General features: G+C 41.5%; 1 protein-coding gene across 4 annotated transcripts in view; it reads right to left on the bottom strand.

The window, feature by feature from the left end:
• The window catches only part of LOC141925972 (sodium channel protein type 5 subunit alpha-like), a 223,740-nt gene that overhangs the window by 60,197 nt on the left and 143,112 nt on the right, over nt 1-20,431 (bottom strand). For all 4 annotated transcript variants that reach the window (XM_074830944.1, XM_074830965.1, XM_074830954.1 and 1 more), the window contains exon 16: nt 15,257-15,727. In XM_074830944.1, the coding sequence (XP_074687045.1) occupies nt 15,257-15,727 (471 nt within the window). The remainder of the gene's footprint in view (nt 1-15,256; nt 15,728-20,431) is intronic.

The following is a 20,431-nucleotide window of genomic DNA, read 5'->3' as shown; positions in this document are numbered from 1 at the left end:
AGCCTGGACTATACTTGTCCGGGGATGACATATTAAGGAAAAAGGCAAGAAACAAGATAACACGAGCTTACACTGTAACTTTTGAACTTTAGCAACTGGATATGTCAAGATATCTGTCTGTAGAAAATGGAAATACAAATAAGTCAACTTTTCTTCTGAGCTGTTGTTGCTGGGGCAGGAGGAAATTCCCTTGCAATCTCCATTTTGAGTCTCGTTTTGAGACACAAGCTTCCTCCAGTGACCTGAGGCACACAGAAAGGTGCTTGCAGTTCAGTCAAATAACTGAGGGGTGTACTCTGAAGTCGTGCAATCAGGCAGTGATAGTGTTACAGCTGGAGAAAGGCATGAGTGGAATACCCAACACTGTGCTACAAGTCTGCTTGAAATAATGTGGAAAAAAATTCACCCAGAGGAGATAATATACACATTGAAGGGAAGGAAAATGCAGAGTTCACTGGAAGAGATAAAAGGTATCTAAAACTAGATGTGGAAAAACTGCAGGTAAACATGTAAATATGGGGCTCCTGTTCAGCAAAACACTTAAGACTACTTTGCACCCACTCATGTCAACGGGTCTTAACTGTAGGTTGAAAGGAGAGCACAACCTTAAGTACTTCCCTAAAAAGGGATGGTCTCTGGAATCACAGCAGTATTTTTTTTTTCTGCAAACACATCTGACTAGACCTTGCTTGCTAGTATGAGTGATGCCTTTAAATTCAGCCACTTCTTCCTGTGGTGATTTTTATTGTTGCTGCTCTCCAGAAGTACTCCCAGGACTAATGGCAGAGGAGAGCATGTTTGCAGGGTTAGTCCCTACATCGGCGGCCCAGGGTCTCTGCTGGTGTAAATCAGTGTGGCTTTATTGATTCACCTAAGACAGGGATTTCTCTGAAAACTCCATAGCTCATCACAGCACTACCATTGTTCATGCCATTACTAATGCTGCTACTAAAATATTAATAAAACTCTAACTGGTTTCAAAAGCTTGGGCTGAATTGCTTACAGAAGGACTTCCATGCTGAGAAAAAAATTACAAGCATAACAGGATTTCAACAGTAATTATTTAAACCTATTTATCTTTCACTTGTCCACCTTTTTTTTTCCCTCGGCTTGAGTGACATTCGACGTTATTCATGTATTAAGCGAGTTTCCCTTCCCCAGGGAGCCACAGCCTACCTGCCTCAGTTCTAAAGCCACATCACCACAGGAAGTCCCTCAAGAGGTACCAGGAGCAGAAAAACACTTTATTCCAAATATAACTATCTGAAAGAACGGATGACACAAAGGAAGCTGTTGGTTAAGCAAATTGCTCTCCATATAAATACTTTTGGACTGTCAGGTTTGTACCCGTTATTTCAAATGTCGTTCTGTGTTTCTAGCAAATTAATTTAAAATCAAATTACTTGTTTCCTGCTTCAGAGGGCATGTGGTCTAAAATATATTCTAACTTTAATAAATTAAATTATTTGCGTCCAAGCCTGTACCGTCTGAATAAGAATATATTACATACAATTTCTAGGCACAGTGTATCACTGATCTTCACAGGCCAGAGATTGCTCCATAATCACTGAGTTACAGTTCTGTCCCTGTCAAAAAGTAACACTCTTTAAGGCGCATCTTTGGAAATAGTGTAATATTCGGGGGAGAAGCTAATGTGGAAGGCATACTATGCACAACTAAGGCACTCAATCATGAAAAGTTTGGTTTTTTTTTTTTTTTTAATGCAATGTGCATACAACTTAGTACCAAGTAATCTTAATGGCATGATATTGGTTATAGCACTAAAACAACAGAAACAATTGTTTCATGTTAAAAGTGCAATGCAATCTGAGGTGACATCTCAAGTTCATTTATGCAGAAAGGTTGTGCACTCAGATTCTTTAGAGACTATGCAGTGTATGAGAACAGACTATGTAACTCAGTTGATCTGACAAATACTCAAGTTGTTAAGCAAATTATTGCACTAAGCTAGAGTCAAATGCCAAACTTACACCAATTCTCTATTTGTTAACCCCTCTGTGTGGTAACAAGACTTTGCAACACTTTCCTAGAGGCTAAACTCCAGGAAATGTGGACCCAGCTGCTTCCCAGAAATCACATTTGTACCAAGTATCTGAAGAGTTAATTAAAACTGATGAAATATATCCTGGCAAATTGTCCAATGGGGACAACATGCACATGTGCTCGGACAATGATTTGCTTCACCATGTGTTTTCAGACTTGTCCTGCAAATTTGTAAGGTGGGAGCAAATGTCTAAGAGGAATAGACTCTTCAAAAGAATCTGATTGTATAGACTGATCCCAAAAGGAGTGCTAGGGAATCAACTGAGTTTTTGCAAGCAACTGATGGCAGCCCTGGTAAGCCATGCTCATGGGCTGCAAGTCTCATTTCCAGCACACAGCACCTGAAAATCAGTACAGACCTGTCTGGGGAAAGGTGCCTTTGGTTTATGTTGTTTAACTTTGGACTGTTTGCTTTTGTTCTGATTCCAGATGATTTGTTCTTCTGGCAGCGATGGCAGCAGGTTTATCTCCTGTAAAGCTCCCCACCGTGGGTGGTTTATGTAATTTGTTTTTAATTTTTGTATCAAGTGCCATGTTGCCAAGGCAATACACATTATGTTAATATTTATTGATTCAGTTGTTTTCATAATTTATGAAGTAAAACCATTCAGCAATACAAAAACTTTGTGCATGCAAACAGAGGGTTGGGAGCCCAGGACAGACCTCAGCTCCTTCACAGCATAAACTAAAATTTGCTCACCTCTGCTGTGATCTGGGCCCTAAAAACAGGTGATCTGCCAACACCATACCAGCAATTAGCACATGGAGGAGGATGGATCTAGTTGTCTCCTTGCATGCTACAGGCCAGTTGTAGCACCAGAAAAACAGCAACCAGATTGAAAATAGAGCATAATTTGGGTGACATCTCAAGTGTGTTTGTGCACAGACCCACATACTTGTTTGCTGACACAAATAAATACAAAGGCTCCACACTGTGTTCTGCCTCTGAAAAGCACAGATTGGCTAATTGTTTCAGGCTCAAATGGGGATTAGTGCAAATGCCGGTCCTTTGGAAAGAGGACTTGCTGTTGGCAAAACAAGACAAATACCTGTCATCAGCATAGATTCACTTTATTCCTTCCCCATGGAAATACCATTTTTTCCATCCTGTGCAAATAAATTTAGAAAGAGGATCCCAGGACCTGCCTTTTAAATGGTGATCAGTTCAGATGGGTTCTCCTGATGCTTCACTCACTCCCTAGATCATGACCCTGGCTTGTAACATTTGTTCCCTGATTCCTTGGGCATGGCTGTTTTGGGAGAGAAGATGTGCAAAGCCTTTGATAGCAGGAAACTTCCTCTCCCAAGCAGGTAGGGAGGCAAGAAGTCAGAATTGGCTCTGGAGCCCTTCCCCCTTGCAACTGTCACTTCAGAGTCAGCAAGCAAGAATGAAGAATGGTGGCAGGATAAAGTCAATTTAAGTTATTTTATGAGGTGGACAGGGTATCTCCTGTCTCTGGTGAGACAGTGCAGATGCAAACTGCCCTTTACTCAGTCCACAATGCAATGGGAAGCTTCAACCCTATGTATCTTCTCTACTCCCCACCAGACTCATGAATCCCTCTGTCTCTTTGAAGACCAGTTTTGAGACACTAGTCCCTTTCATGGATGTCCAGGTTCTGTGGTCACTTTCCAGGAACGAGCTGATCAGGTAGGTCATTTCCAGGTGTAGACTCAGAGCAGTGGAGGCTTGTCCTGGTCCCCCACATACAAGTCTGCACACACTTGGTCATATAGGTGGGACTCTGCTTTACCAGGGGAAACTGCCCATCAGAGGAAGCAGCAGCAGCAGCCAAGGATACTGGCAACAAAATTATCTCTGCATTAGTCATTCATAGATGACTGACACCTTGAAATGGAGCCTTCTGGAGAAATGCAGCTCAATAGAGCAGCAATTAGTACTTTAATAGATGACAACATATTTTAACCTGCAAAGTTCCCTATAGCTAGTTTTCGGATATGAAAACCATCATAGGAGTTTGAGGAGCTTTTTATGTATAGTAAACCCAGTTCAGCAATGTGACACACATAGTTAAGAGATGACTGTTTACTCTGTAAAGTAATTGTTGATGTTTGTGTTCCTCCTTGCAGACAGCTATGGATTTCATAAAATTACCGTGCCTGGTAGCAATTGGCATCCTTTCTCAGCAACAGTTTGTGTCTAGTATCTGGCACCCTTCCTCTGCAAAGAAGCCAAGAAGTAAATGATCATGAAAATTGAACTGTTTATACCCTACCTCTGCATAAGTGGAGAAGCAAGCAGATTGCAATGCTGCTGAAATACGGCAAGCTTGCATTACTGCCTGGGTGGCACCTGTTTCATGTGTAAAGTAAACAGGAGACTACAGTCTGCCGAGCTGTCGGGCTTACAACTCTCAGATATGCTGAATTCAGTCTTTCTGAAAAGCCTTGAAGAAACTGAGCTAAAATGGGAGAGAAATAAATAACCACAATCCAGGGAAACAAATTGTGGCTTCTTATTACCAGAACAGATCGTTTATGATCTTGGTTCTTCTCTTTCACAAATAAATGCAAATCCTTGTAGCACCAATAAAATCAGTGGATTTATCTTTCTGCACTTTGGCAGGAGAAGAAAAATCACCAAATACATCAGGAAAATCCCCTTGCTTCCTTAATACGAGAAGGGGAAGATTAATATCACTTATTCTTCTAGGAATAAAAGAGGACTGGTGTGCAGCTGTCAATTTTAAGTGTGCACATTTAAGAACCTCTCTAACCTGCTTTGAAGAATTGTTTCTGTAAAGCAGAGTTACTACTACTCTGTTTAATGAGAAATCAGAGGAAAACCTGCAGCAGGACCACACCACAAGGCTAGGATTATAGCTAAGACAGAGAGAGGACTTGTGCTACACTACATTCCTTTACAAGTGCATTTTATTAGCAGACTACAGCATTTGCAATACTGATGTAAAGCATGTGAAGTCCTGGCTTCAGGTTGCAACACAGGTACATAATTTAAGACCTTCAAATTCCTCATAGAGGGTATGAAAACAGGAAAGAAAAAGTCTAAACCTGATGTCGTAGTTTGAGCTTAGAGAGCAACTGAGCACCACATAGCTGTTCATTCCCCCTTCTCCCCAGCGCTGGGAAGGAAAAAATAAAACAAAAGACCCAGAAAATGGAGATAAGGACAGAGAGGAATGAGCTGATCCATTATGGCACAGGCAAAAGACAGACTCATTAGGGGAAAAAAAAAAAGAACATAAAATTTAATACAGACACCACCACCAACAACAAGTAACAGACAGAGTAGGACTATGAGAAGTGTTAGCACATCTGGAAAACACCTTCTCCCACCCCTCCCTTCTTTCCAGGCTCAGCTTTGCTCCTGATATCTCTACCTCCTCCCTGCAGCGGCACACGGGGCAGGGAATGAGGGGTGTGGTCAGTCCCACCGCTGCTTCCACCTTGGGGCAGAGAACTTCTGGCATTCCCCCCCTGTTCCAGCATAGTCCCCCTCTCACAGGAGACAGTCCCACACAAACCAGTTCTGACATGAGTCACTCCCACAGGCATGTGAGTCACCCCACATGTTGCAATCCTCCCAGCGCTGAATTACAACAGCAGGGCCTTCTTCCCGCAGGGTCCCAGCCTTCTTGGGACTCAGGGCTGCAAATCGGTATCTGCTCCACCAGTGACCTCCATGGGTGGCAGGGTGAGTGGCCCTGCTATCTCACCCTGGGATACAGGGGAGTCTCTGCTCCAGCACACCTCTCTGCCTTCTCCTTTCTTCCGCTGATCTCGGTGTTCACACAGACGTTCTCCTCGCAATTTCTTCTCACAACTCCACCCACTCCTCCCAGGTTCCCCTTCTTAAAGACATTATCACAGAAGCGCAACTAGCTGGCCTGACCTTGGTGCAAAAGTGGGTCCGACTTGGAGTCGAGGGAGCTTTGAGAAGCTTCTCACAGGGGGCCACCACTGTATCTCCCTTCCCTGCTTGAAAACACCCCCACCACTCACTCAAAGCAGAACATTCGATTATTTGAGACTGGTCATCCCCACTCTCCATCCTATGCTACCTGGTCCATCAGTCCACTTCAGCAGAAACAACCAGACATTAGGCTAGTTTAGTAGATTGATTTTTGTTCATTTTTTCAGCCCTTATCTACCTCTCTCAGTCTTTTCACTTGCCATTCATCTATGCAAAAGCCAGCAACAGTCTGGGGCAAAGGGACTAGTAAAACATCAGAATTAGAATGTGCTGCTCATATTTGCCACGTGAATCCATCTGGGTTTTTTTTTTTTTTCTTGATGACCCAGCCTTTATAAGGGTCCCATTTATTAAAACCCAAATCACTAACACATGCATGCAGAAGAGCAACATGGGCAAAACAGGTTAAACACAATAGACTCCAAGTTCAGAAACAGCATAGACCTGTTGCCCAGCTTCTGTGTAGGTGAAATTATGCCCCCAACTTGGATGTCCACAGGCCCCAAGGGAGTCTCCAAGTCTGCTGTCACCTGTCAGAGTTAAGGCCATTAATGTTTGAAGTTACACCTATGTAGCTCAACACAGAACTTGTCCTCCTGGTGGACTTAAGAAACATATTTTTCCCCCCAGATAGTCATGAGGTATTCGGAAGAAAACTGTAGTATTTGTTCTAAAAAAATAATGTACCTGTGAGTACTTAGCTGGATAAAAATACCAGAATCTGGCCCTTAAAATTCAGAATGGCTAAGGCTAAGTCTGGCCAGAAAATGCAGCTGCTCATCAAAGGATGTTAACAGCAAAAACTCCCCTGGAACCAGACTGCGCTGGGATTTTTTTTCATTTTGAATAAAGGTGAACTAAAACTTGCCAGACAAACAACATCACAGCCACTAACTGCTGGTCTCTGCACAATCACTGGATGCTTTGCCAAACATCATCCCTCAAGGAGAGAAACATCAGTTTAGCAGTGCTCCTTCTCTGATTAATCCAGAACATTTTAAGCATTTGAACTCTGGCCATGGAGGAGCAAGGCACGTTATTTCTAATGGCTTCTGCCTTGCTGGCCTAAGATCTTTTCCCACACTGGGCAACACACTGCCCATAATAAAACATAGATTCATTATTCCAAGGTTGACTCTTAAAATTAGTCTAAGTGGGAGAACTTGGCAAAAAGATGGACTGCCAAAGTTAATTTAGCCTGTTATCAATTCAATAGGCTTAAATAGGCAGTGAAAGTGTTTCATAAGTGTTCATTGTTCAGAGTTCAAGCTAATACCTTCTGCTAAATTGCGTTTTGAAGTTTAATCACACTCTACTTTTTATGTTTCTTTTGGTAATTGGGATCTCTCCACAGTATAATATGAAGAACTCAGACTAATGGGCTCCTCTGATGGAAGTTTAAATTTTGGAAGTTTGCCTCAAAATGCAGTGAGTGAGAGTGCCTGAAATAACCTGCAACCTTTCACCCAAACAAGCCATTAATATTTAGATCATTAAGGAAGTCTTATATTATTTCTGGCAATAGCAACAAATAACCATTATTTTAAATTATGTTATTTTGGACCACAATTAATGGGAGTAATTTCAAGCCCCTGACACATGCATGCACTGTCTCACTTGGCACAGGAGCTGTTGGGGAACTGGCTGCTGTTCTTTTTGTCCAAAATGTTGTATGTCGGCATTTTCTTTATCAAAGGGAGAAACAGTGAGAAATGCTCATTTCTGGGCAGCATTTTGCTCCAGGGAGGGATATGGATACTGGGAAATGGCACCCAGTAGACTGTGACTGACACGTAGTCCACAGTCTGGGCACTTGTCCAAATGTATGTTGTCAAGTCCGCTACGCCTGATATCGCCTCTTTCAATGCCAGGCTTTTTTATTTTTTTCTCTCCTCTCTTTCTCTCCTCCATCAGCTCCCTGTGTTTCCTGCACCTTAGGCGTTATGCTGTGGACAAATACATTTCCCTGCCACCGCATACTGAATAAGTACCCTAAAACCTTTATTCGTAGTGTGACTGCTCTTATCACATCAGCAGAGATCTGACATAGACTCATCTTCTTCTGCCCCATCGTCCTGAAACAAAATAAACACAAATGTCTTTCTATATGTAAAGCAAAGATGAGGACATAGGTGCCTTAAATCTGCTGCTGTGATTTACAGTCCTTTTTCTTTTTCTAATGGCCTTGCTGCTATTCTTCTGAAGAATATAAATACAGAAATGTTGTATTTTATTGCTAAAAATAATTAGCAAGTAATTGAGTTCTATGCAGTTTTCAAGAAAGGCAAAGCAAAACATACAGTTTAAAAAGCGAAAGTCCAGGTAAACTGTGTGTGTAATAATAATGAAAAAACCCTGCTATCTTACTTAATGATCAGAAAAATATTGACCCAAATAAAGATGACAAGAAGAATGCTGTAAGATTTATTGCATGCTGCATGCATGTATACACGTGAGCTCATTCTCCTGGCAGTAAGAACTGGGGAGTTACCAACAGAATTCAAAGGTATTTTATCCAGTTGCACTAAACGTGAACGTGACCCACAGTCTGGAACTGAAAACAGATGGAATATAAATATTGTTTGAAAGGGCATTATGGTTCCTGACAACAAAGTATATTTCCTGCAGTAAAAGGCTGAAATTAATGTACCCTGTCAAATAAACACGACTTCATTGTATCTCTGATTTATGGATGTTAGAATTATTAGGAGCATAAGACATTGTCACAAACAATTTTATATCAAAATCTTTATGCACTGGCATTTTTATAGCAATTTTCAATAATTTCAGCTACACTTATGTCAACCTGGAATAATTCTATTGACTTTTACAGAGTCACTTCAGGTTTAGGAACAGGTCTGTAATGCACAGAAATTGGACAGTAAAATTTCCACTGTATACAAAGGAAACAGATGTGGGTCCAGATGCAGATGGTGAACTCGCTGTTACCTGAGACATTTCATTCTTTTTCTGTCTTACAAATCATGTATCACAGCTAAAATAAACTTACAGGCTCTGTGCAGAAATCAGTGGTTGAAGTCTTTGACTCAGTATTATGAGAAAGCTAAACCATGTTGATCCTAATGGTCCTCTCTGACCTCAAAATTATGAACCGCTTACTGATAGAAAGATGAAAAAAAGGCCATCAGAAACAGATTCACCTCGTTAAATGAAATAAAATGAGTCAGTAATTCTGAACTATAGATGGGGAAGAAGAGAATAAAAGCTCGGGGTTTTAATCCAGTTCAGGGCAATATAGAAGCTGCATCATTGAATAGTGACTGTGGTGGCAGCCAGCTCTGTCGTTGATGTGTACAGAGGCAGTTACTCATCTAAAGTCTGGAAACCTGGTTTTCCTGGGAGATGTGTTTGGTGGAGCCCAGACAAGGGTATACACGAGGGAGAACTGCCAATCAAGAAAGAATTGTGAATATGATTGAGAAAGCAAGGCATGCTCTGAATACTCATTCAGTGTGCAAAATCCAGGCAAGGTACACTCCTGGGTCTTCTGTGCAAACCAAGACCCAAACCTCTTGAAAATCACAGCAGAGGCGCTGCTCTGCCTTGGAGGGGTCTAGGAAAAGCACACCGAGAAGCACATCTGTGCAGGTGGGAAACTGGGAAAGCCCGAGAGACAATGAAAGACTGTCTCCTTCCCGCAGGCAGCACTCCCTATCAGGTCATGGAAAGGTGAGCCCTAGAAGGCACAGCAACAACTATTTGCTATGTAAGGATTTCCGCAGCCAGGAGTGAGCCTCAGGCAAGAGGATGGGCCAGCCCTCCGCCTGCTTTGCAGTCTCAGGATTGCACGAATTAGCTATGGCGGGAGCTGGGACCTGGTCGTTGTGCACTGAGAGGCAGCTCCCACGGCATGCACGCCTGCTGTCAAGGAAAGGGTAAGAAGCTGCAAAGTGCTCCGTCCCGGCAGCAGGCAGCCAGCACTTTCCATATGACCCAATTAGCCACTCCGTCGGAACAAATCAATAATGGCATTTTCTGAAGACAAGCAGGCAAGTGCTGCTGGCTCGGCACTCTGCTGCATGTGAAAATACAAAGGTGTTATCCCTGCCGGAAAGCAGCAGCCGTGCCTGGCTTTGCCACAGCAGAGGGGATGAATGTGAGATGTGGCTAAGAACCACTAGCCACCACAGTGTGGATTTTCTTCTCAATGGCATGCCACAGACAGATCAAGTTGAGGGCAGTAGTTTGAGTAAGGCAGCACATGCAGTAATTAAATTTAAGAGAGAGAAGAAAGCAGTAACAACCCTGGTGGGCTGACTCAAACAACAAGGAGAGGGTAGAGCCATTTTCTTCATTTGTACTAATAAATTGTGCTGACTGTAGGAACTCATCAATGCAGAAAAGGATCCAGGTAGCACGCAGAAAGACCTGGACATCACTGAGGTCTGGGGTAATAGAAACAAGACAGAGTTCAACAGTGTAAGTGCAGGACACTGTAGTTTGGAGACTGAATCAGGACACTCAGTGTTACTCATCTGGAACCTCTTCTTAGTCCATTAATCACAGGATTCCTCTGAATCACAAAGTGATGTCACTGTGAAAAAGGAACACACTGTTCTGGGTAACAGCTGTGGGCACCTTGGAGGTTAAGCAATACTAAAGTAGGAATTGTGAAGGTTTAAGCTTTGGATTTATATATCTAATGTAAATGGTACAAACCCCTCTGAGGTCTGAAACATTCAATGTAGTTAAATTGCAGGTAAGTTCTGGTAGAATCCACTGTGTCAACTGGACTGGACTGTGCACACCAAATTGTCCTATCACCTTACTGTCCCCATAATATGGTTCTTCATATTCAGTCTTCAGGAGACTGAAAGCTGGTGTCACATGTGAAAAGATGGTCTTTATAAGCAATTACAAGACACTCTACAGAGGTTCAAGAAAATATTTTCCATATTTTAATCATCTAGGAAACCAAAATGAAAACCCAAAAGAAACTTGAGGAGATGCAGCCAGCATGTTACTGTGGTTGCTGCTGAGCTTTTGGGAGCTGTTTTCCTGCTAGGACAACCCATTATACATGTTAAATTATACATCTCAAAGGCAGAGGAAAAATGGAAGACAGTTATTCTTGTTCTCATTATGAGGCTAAACTTATCAAATCCTGAAGAAATCTTGTGGACTGACGGGGAGAGACTTCCCCAGCACTGTGAGCAGGGAGAGGGAAGTTAGATAAAGACATAAGCTAAAATGTTTCAGTGACCAGCATCAACACAGGTTTCACACAATAATGACAAATTAATTAAGTTCAAGGCAGTCTTTTCTCAGCCTCACTCCTCTTCTGCCAGATTCTTGCAGCTGTGCTGACTTTTATTGTTCAGCTTTTCTTTCTGATCCTTTCACCATATATGTGGGCTCCAGGCATGTGTCTCCTGGCTCTCCAAGCTGGCAAAGCATCTCACTTGCATCTCAGTAATCAAAGAAGATTTAGAAGTTATCAGATGGGCTCGCTCCCTCTCAATGACAGTGCCACAAATTGGTAGCTTTCAGGAAGACGGCTGCTGCCAGTGTAAGCTTTGATAATAGAAATGGCAGCTGAAATTTAAACTTAGACATTTCTATTACTCAGAGGAAAATGTGCAGTCACAGAAGGGTTTCTCATCATCTGAAATTTCAAACTGGTCAGTGTAACACTGTGGGGCCCATTTCTCATAGCCACAACGGCTTAGAGTAGTTTTCTGACTTTCTGGGAAGAGTCCGGCATTGGTACAGGAGCTGTAAACTGAGCTGATCATCACCCTAAAATACCCAATTGGGATCAACAACTATGCCTGAGACCAGCCTTCCCTTAGCCTCTCCATCATGACGGATGAGTCTGGACTGATATGAGCACATGGTGAATAGAATATGGTCCAGGATCTTCAACTGACAGAGAAAGTGCAAAGGATGTGTAAGGATTATTTAGATTTACCTAGCCATGCACTTGAGAGGCATATGTACATATACTCCCTTTTTATGCATCTCCTTTTACCTCCTCTTCCATGCTATTGCACCAAAATCTACATGCATGAGGAGAAAAGCAGGTTCTGGGAATGTTGCCAAAGGGCTGCTAAATTCCAGGTCAACCAACAACTTTAAATGCGAGCAGGGTATATTGCCTTCTCCTGAGAAGTAAATATGCATACACATTCTCTTTGTACATACTAAAATATTTAAATATGTAAAAATACAGATTATAATTAAGAGAAAGTTAGAATAGATTTGAATGTTTAGCATACTCATGGTAGTTCTTGTTTTGTTTCTGTATGATGGCCTCCACACAAAAAGATACTTCACCATAATTATGCCCTTTTAGTGCAATCATGTAAATTTTGCTCTTGTTTACATTTTTCTTCCTTTATGAGCTCTGCCATGGTTATCATGGCTATCCTGGAGGCAAGGAGGTAAAGACCCGCATGGAGGTTGGGCTTGCAGGATTAAAGTTTCTGTGAGTGAGTGAGAAGTTTATTCCCCAGAGTCCCACAGGGATGCCCTTGATACAAAGGTTATCATGCTGTAATGCCCACAACTCTATATCCAGGGAACTGGGATTTCATAATGATCTCCAGGTGCAATAATTTCTTCTGCAGTAACCCATGTGTTGATCAAGAGTTTTTTTGTGGGTCCATATCTTATGTCTTCGGAATGAGCACCATTAAAACTTACAGATCTTTGAATGATTTGGGATCTGCTTTCTCATGGCTCTGCTCCTTACAGAGACATTTACAGCTGTGCAAATTTATTATGGTTTTATAGAAAAGAAAATGCAAAGCTCATCACACAATTATAATTTCTCCTGTTGAGCTTCTTCTTATTTTTGTTTTTTTATTATGCCAATGTATTTTGAGTCTTTGACTTGGAACCCCCTTGCATGTACACATTTTCCTCTCTAGAAATTTGATAAAATTGTTTGCTGGATATATGAACTCACTTCTTGTTTGGACCTTTCCAGCAGTAGACCCCGCAGGCCTGCAGACAAAGGTTGAAAACCATTGATCAGGGCTATACACAGGGGAGCAGCAGTGACCTGCAGCAGCTGTTTGTTAAACCGTGGAAAATACTAGTGACAAAGCTAATTAATATATTTCTCAACTCCATGCCTCCTATTTAATACACATGCTAGCAGTGAACTGTATTATTTCACTGTAATCCAAATATCTTGTGGCAATGTGACAATGTTATTCTAATGTTTATCGAAAATTTCATGAAAAGAGATAGTGTGAAAACAGTATTTTGGTTTGCTTCTCCTACGGGGTTTTGTTTCCTCCTGTTTTGTTTCACTCTGAATCCTTGATGTTTATATTACATAAGATAATGTTTCAATATTATCAAAACAATTTGAAGAAGTTTTCTTAATATTTTCAAATCAAATTTTTTTCATAATGTTCCATTTCACTAAAATGCCTATTTTTCTACATCAGTTCTCTCCCTCATGACTCTGATAGATCTCACTAAAGGTCTAATTCAACATTCAGTTGCTGTAGAGCTTAAAATGGATGGCTACCTGTTCTGTCTACTATTACACACACCAGCACCTACATGGACACATTGTACAGCTAAATAGAAATCCACATTTCTATACTTTTAAGGTACAGTAAGACATAAAAATCCCAAAGCCTCCATGCTCTATGCAGCAGTGTAGCTTGCAATTGTGAACACGTGTCTGCATACACACACACACACTTCCAGACCTCATGGGCACTTATGTGAAAAGTTTCAACAAAATTTTTCTTTGCACTGTGAGGGAAAAATCTGAGAGTTTTTAAGATGGTGACCCTCTGTCGGATGTAGCAGAAAGGTGTGGATATCTTTAAAGGCCAAAAAGAAAAAAAAGACAAAACCCAAAACTCCAGAATTAAACATATTTATACACTATTAAATGCATTTATACTAGTCAGTATTTGCAGATTGGCTGATACTAAGAAACTCATCTACTATGTTCATATTTCTTTTCAAGTGTATTTTTCTTGTAGGTTTAACTGATACAATGCTGGGAATAGAGAAGGACTTCAAAGAAAAAAACAGATATTATCCATGCCACCCACACTGATCCACAGGTCATTTCAATAAAAGTATTCCCTAAAAAAGATATAAAAAAGTCCCTAAAAGTGTTTACCAAAAAATTCAGACTTCTTTTTTTGTTACCTAGATGTCTATTTGGACAGTGGGCATGATTATAAAGTTTTCTAACCCCTTGCCATTTAGCTCCCCACGGAGATGATCAATGTGGTGGTGAGCAGATGCACTAACATGGAAAAGATTTCCTCAATGGAGCAGCAGGAATTAACATTTAGCAGCAAATTTGTGCCCACCTTCTGGCACAGAGTCCTTCCTCAGGGCTTTTTTAGGACAGCCCTTCTCTAAGGACAGTTTTGCTTCAAAACTTTCTTCCCCTCAACCGAGAGATCAGGGATCCCTTGTGACAGCTGGATCTGAAACAGGAACTTTGATCCAGTGCCTGCTGAACTCCGCAGGTCTCAGCCAGCATCAGAGGATGCTGAATCAAGGCTGGAGGGTCTGGAAAACATTAACTAGATATGGTGTGTGGAGCCAAGAGATAAAGCTGGTAGAAAGGGAAGTGGGGGAGAAAGAGAGAAAGAAAAGAGTTCTTACGAAGACTTCTTCTCCATTTTATACCAACACTTTAAACCACACACAATTTTTCAGCCTTTACTACTGAGTGCTCTGGGGAAAACAAAAATCTGACATGTCACACCAAAGAACAGGCAAATAACTATTTTTCGTGTCTGAATACATATGATTACATATCTTCTTTCTTTCTCTGGTGCCTTGTCATATCAGCCTTTGCCTCATCGTACTTTTAAGAGAACTACCTGGTCTTCAATTCTTGCTACACAAAACAAACCAAGCCATTGCTTACTTTTGCACACTGAGAAATCCCCTGTCACAGTCAGAGGACCTAAGATTTGTTCTGTAATATTTTATTCAGCTGAAAGAAAAAAAAAAAACAGTCTCCTGTGTGAGAAAGTGTTTAATTGCTCTGGTTAGAAGAATTAATCTAGTCAAGCTCAAAGAATACAAAGAAAGGGAATGCCTCTTGTTGGAGACTGAATTTTGCTCTTGGATATGCACCTGTAACTTCTTCTGAAGTTAACAACATATCAAAGGCAGGATTAGGCCATAGGACATTTGCATCATGAGCCATGGATCTAGGTCAAGGGTGGAAACAAATGCCATCTTAATAAGCTACAACTAGCAAACATTTTAGTTGCCTACCTGCTCCATTTCTGTAAAGGTGCTCTGCTCCTCATCTTCCTCCTCGATATCCGACTCTCCCACAGCAATAGGAACACAGATGGACAGGTCAGGATTGGTCATAAAATCATCATTGTCTGTAATTCCCAGGTGTTTCTCCCCATTTTTATTCATTCCATCCTCAGTGTGGTTCTCTTTGTGATTCTCCATGTCTTTGCCAAGCTCAGCAGTTGTGTGACTGTTCACACAATTGTTAAGGGCACCTGTATTCTGGGCAGCAAGTTTCATCATGGCCTTCTTTTCAGCCGTTGTCTTGGGGTGCCGGAGGACATTGCAGCAAAAATCCCATGTTGTGTGTTTCACGTACTGAAGACCCCTGTTTATTCGAGCAAAAGCAAGCTGCAGGTTGTTCATCTCCCCATCCTCGTCTGGTGCTGAGAGGTTGTCAGCGCTGAAGGAGCTTAGCAGCAAGGCCAGGAACAGGTTGAGTACCTGAAATGAATAAAGTTAAAAGGAAATCAATGACCCTTAAATGTGGAGGGTGAATGTTTGGTCTTGGAAGCAGGAGGGTCTGAGTTTCCTCTCATCTATGCCATCATAACACCACCAGCGTTCATGGAACTACCGCTAACTATAAGTGGTTTCAGTAGGAAAAGGAGGTCTGCAGACATTTCCAAACACATTAATTTCATGTGCAGAGGTATAGCATGAACAGTAACACACTCTGACATTCCCTTTCCCTGACCAATACCCCAAAACACAGAAAAGAAAAGATAAAGCTCAGAAACAGAATATGGGATAAAACTTTCATTGGAAGTTACACAGTGTAAATATTCTCATAAGTGGTGGTATAATGATTTTCCTGTAATTGCCAGTATTCCATCTTGGAGAAAATCACTAATTGCAACACTAACTGACATCCAGAAAGGTACTGCTTACATGCAGAAAAACACTATGGGAAGAATGTTTTCAGGACCTTTTTGTTTTTTACTCAGTGTGAATATTGTTATTTATATTTCATAGTATATAATATATAGGGACCTGGACAAGCTTGAGAAGTGGGTCCATGTGAACCTCATGAGGTTAAACAAGGCCAAGTGCAGGGTCCTGCCCATGGACTGGGGCAACCCCCAGTATCAATACAGGCTGGGAGATGAAGGGATTGAGAGTAGACCTGCAAAGAAGGACTTGGGGGTACTGGTGGATGAAAAGCTGGACATGAGCTGACAGTGTGAGCTCGCAGCCCAGAAAGCCAACCATATCCTGGGCTGCATCAAGAGAAGTGTGGCCAGCAGGTTGAGGGGGGTGATTCTCCTTCTCTGCTCTGATGAGACCCCACCTGGAATATTGTATCCAGCTTTGGAGTCCTTAGCACAAGAAAGACATGGACCTGCTGGAGTGGGTCCAGAGGAGGCCCACAAAAATGATCAGAGGGATGGAACATGTCTCCTATGAGGAAAGGGTGAGAGTTGGGGTTGTTCATCCTGGAGAAGTGAAGGCTCTGGGGAGACCTTTCAATACTTAAAGAGGGAGATGGACTTTTTAGTAGGGCCTGTTGTGATAGGACAAGGGGTAATGGTTTTAAACTAAAAGAGGGGAGATTCAGACTAGATGTAAGGAAGACATATTTTATGATGAGGGTGGTGAAATACTAGAACAGGTTGCCCAGAGAGGTTATCAATGCCCCATCTCTGAAAGTGTTCAAAGTCAGGTTGTATGGGGCTCTGAGCAACCTAATCTAGTTGAAGGTGTCCCTGCTCACTGCAGGGGGATTGGACTAGATGACCTTTAAAGGTTCCTTCCAATGCAAATTATTCTATGATTCTATGATTCTATGATAATAATATACATATGCATGGCACTTAAACCAAATAGTACATTTGGAAACATTTCTAAACATTTGTATGTATTTTCACAGACAGTCTTGATTTAAACATCCTTTGGGCCATGAAGATCTATTGTGACTGTAAATAAACACTTAAGAGGTCATATAGCTTCAAAACCTTTTTCCACCAGGCAAAAACAAGCCATCACAACCAGGATTAATGTGGCCAAATCTTAGCAGGTCTCATCCCCAAAGCAGGCTTGGTCCTGGAAATGCTGCTACCAGTCAGGAAAAAAACTACTGGAAGAATTTCACAGGTGTATGAGAAGATCCAAACTGAACTGGAGACTGTAAGTTGGCTTCCTAATTGTTTCCGCAACTTCAGAACCTTTGCTGGCAGTGCACAGCAAGATTGGACACAACTGCACATTTGGGTGACATATTTGATGATTTAAATCTCTTTTTAACTTCCCCCCCCCCCCCCCCAAAATAAATACAATTATATCCCATAAATAAAACCAGTTTCTAGAAGGCTATTCCCACTAATATGTCTTGCAGGCTGATCACCAGTTGCCATGTATGGAACATTACACCTGCTTGTGGTCTGAAAAGGAATGAATTACAGCTTTTGTGCTGGATTGACAAGGGCAAGAAGCTCACACCGTAGACAGATGCTTGGGATGACAGGAATGGGGCAAAGGTGACTCAAACCAATATCAGCTAAAATATATTTACCCAAAATAAACTAAGACCAAATTGCCTGGTATTAACTCATCTGCTGCCTGTACAAGGTGGGTGAGGGCCAGCTCTGTGGCACTGCAAGGGAGAAATCAGTGCTGCAGCACTTCTGCCATTTTAGCAATAAAATGGACTTTGTGAAGATATTTTCTCTGATATCTTAACGTTACCAGAAATGCCTGTAAGTCCCCTGGCTTCTGTCTTTCTGATAGTATTTTAAATTAATAAAGTCTGCTAGACAAAAATAAAGAGGATAAAAAGTACTTATATTTAACTGGGCCTTATCATAGAGCTGCAAGAATTTACTATCATCCCCCCACCCTGTTCCCTCTTATTTCAAATATTCAGAATATATGAGCTGGAATTTTGAAAATCTGGTCTTAATCACTTTGGTGAAACTGCATTTGAAGTGTCCTGTCAGTAATGTTTGCAATCACCATGATTATAATTGAAAGCAGTTGGTAGCGCAGCAGATGCCCATGTCCATTATGAACTACTGAATAAACTATTGCTGCTCTGAGCACTACCCTGCTCTAAAGCAAAGTGAGATTAAAGCTAATTGTTTCTTAGCTGGTCCATCATACTGGAGTGTCACTGACAGTTTGTGTGGGTGTCTTCTTAATCATTGTGGTGGTCTGGTATGAATCAATCTTCCATTTCATATCCCACTTGAAGGTATTGCAAGTGATGTTGTCTGATAGGTAGTTGAAAACCAGAGTACTGAAAACCAGAGTACTCCCAAGTGCTGGGAACCCATCAGTGAAGGGGTCACTGATAGAATGACTTTAGCCATTCTCAACAAAGTTTGATAGAAGGATGGGGTCCCAGAGATAACATTACTACAAGTGTGCTGAAAATAAGCATGTATGTAGAGAAGAGACACTGTCCATGCCACCAGTGCAGATAGAGCTTGGAACAAGTCACAGCATGTGTCTCCTTCCCATTGGCAACCTAGGGACATGGGAAGGAGCTGGAGGAACGGAGGGGATAAAGAAATCCAGAATAAATATCTTCTGTACATTATAGGTTCAATTCAGTTACCTTAACAGAGGTGTCTACTGTTGTTTGAGGTTATCTGAGACATCTATACTACACCTACAGGACATGTGTGTCCTCCTAAAGCTCCAGCTATCATCCAACCAGGCCATGACAGGGTGGTGCAGCAGGCAACAGACGGGTACTGCTTAGGGAGCTGAATCACTCTTCAAGGATGGCAGCTGTCTCCAGACTCAGACGCCAAATCTTGAAGATCTAATGGGGCATTTAAGCCCCATTTCTATTTAAAGAAATGCGTAATGTAGACAACAGAGGCTGACAAAATACAGGTGACCATGTTAGACCTGCACGTATCTGTCAATATGTAGTCATCTAGTGCCAACTGACCCTAGCATGTCCAAGTCATCCTGAGTCAACTGGCCAATAGCACACACTGTTATGAGACATCTGTAAGGTATCTATCCTCATCTAAGGATGGATACCTTACAGTATCCCCAGTGGTGCTACACAAAACTGAGTCAAGTCCTAGATCTCTGCAGACTGTAGTGGTAGCTCAAACATCTTGTCCATACGTGAATACTTCCATGTAGGCACTCAGACTTTGTTATCTGAAGCTGAATTTTATCCTATACTTCATTAATTCTGCAGTTCACAGAATAACTTGTTTGAAATGCTTTGTTTTACTTTTCCATATTTATTTCAGACGTCAAACTACAGTTACATAAGTTTAACCAGATACATCCTGCAGGTGTATATAATAGGTGGTAACATTCTAGTGTTGTTATTTACAATGGATTATTAAGGCAGTGCTGTTTACTTCCCAGAAATGCAGCTGACATTTTGCACAAAGAGCTATTTGCACTTCATGCTTTTAGCCAAAAATAAATCTCAAATATCGTTCCCTCCTTCCTTTATGAGCAGGTAACCTCAGAGTTGTATTGCTGGGCATTCAAGTAGAGTGAACTGCTGTATAAGCACTTTATGTTTACTTATTCCCCCCATTTCACTGTACACTGCATTTTCCAGAAAAATATATGCTCAACCCATGACACACCACATTTCCTGTAAAAGGTTACTAATAATATCCAGTTGCCCTGGTTGCTAAAGCAATACTTTCAGTTTAAGTAAAAGCAAACTAAAGACTAATTCAGTTTTCAAAAGCAATGGCAGATTTGTATGTCCATATGGATCCCCTTAAAGAGAAATCTGTTTTCCAGTGACACCAAGCAGCCAGACTATGAAAGCAGGTCACCTTTTTGGTCTTTGAGGTTAGGAATCAAACAACAGATACACTCAAAGACACCCGCATTCCTTTAGCATAATGATGTTAAGCGTTTACCCTAATGACAATACAGAGTGGTTTCATAAGCTTTGTCACTTTTAATGTCTCTCCAGAGCTAGTGACTCTGGTTCTGCCATTGTAAAACAGAAACGTTCAGATTCATCCAGCCTAATGTCAGGTGCCTCCCTGAGGTGCTTAAGCTGGATGAGTTTTCCTAGGATGACTGTAGACAATGGAGACAGTCTGGCATCCCAGGAGATGCTGAAGAACTGAACCATCTCTGGCAGTGCCTATTGAAGCCTAAGCCAGCTTGGGTTTAGTATCTTGCAGCTAGATTAAAGTCAGGGCACTTACT

The sequence above is a fragment of the Strix aluco genome, chromosome 1 (genome assembly GCF_031877795.1).
Source record: "Strix aluco isolate bStrAlu1 chromosome 1, bStrAlu1.hap1, whole genome shotgun sequence".
Taxonomy (NCBI): Eukaryota; Metazoa; Chordata; class Aves; order Strigiformes; family Strigidae; genus Strix; species Strix aluco.
The sequence above is the reverse complement of the archived record's forward strand: the minus strand, read 5'-3'. Positions and strand labels throughout refer to the sequence as shown.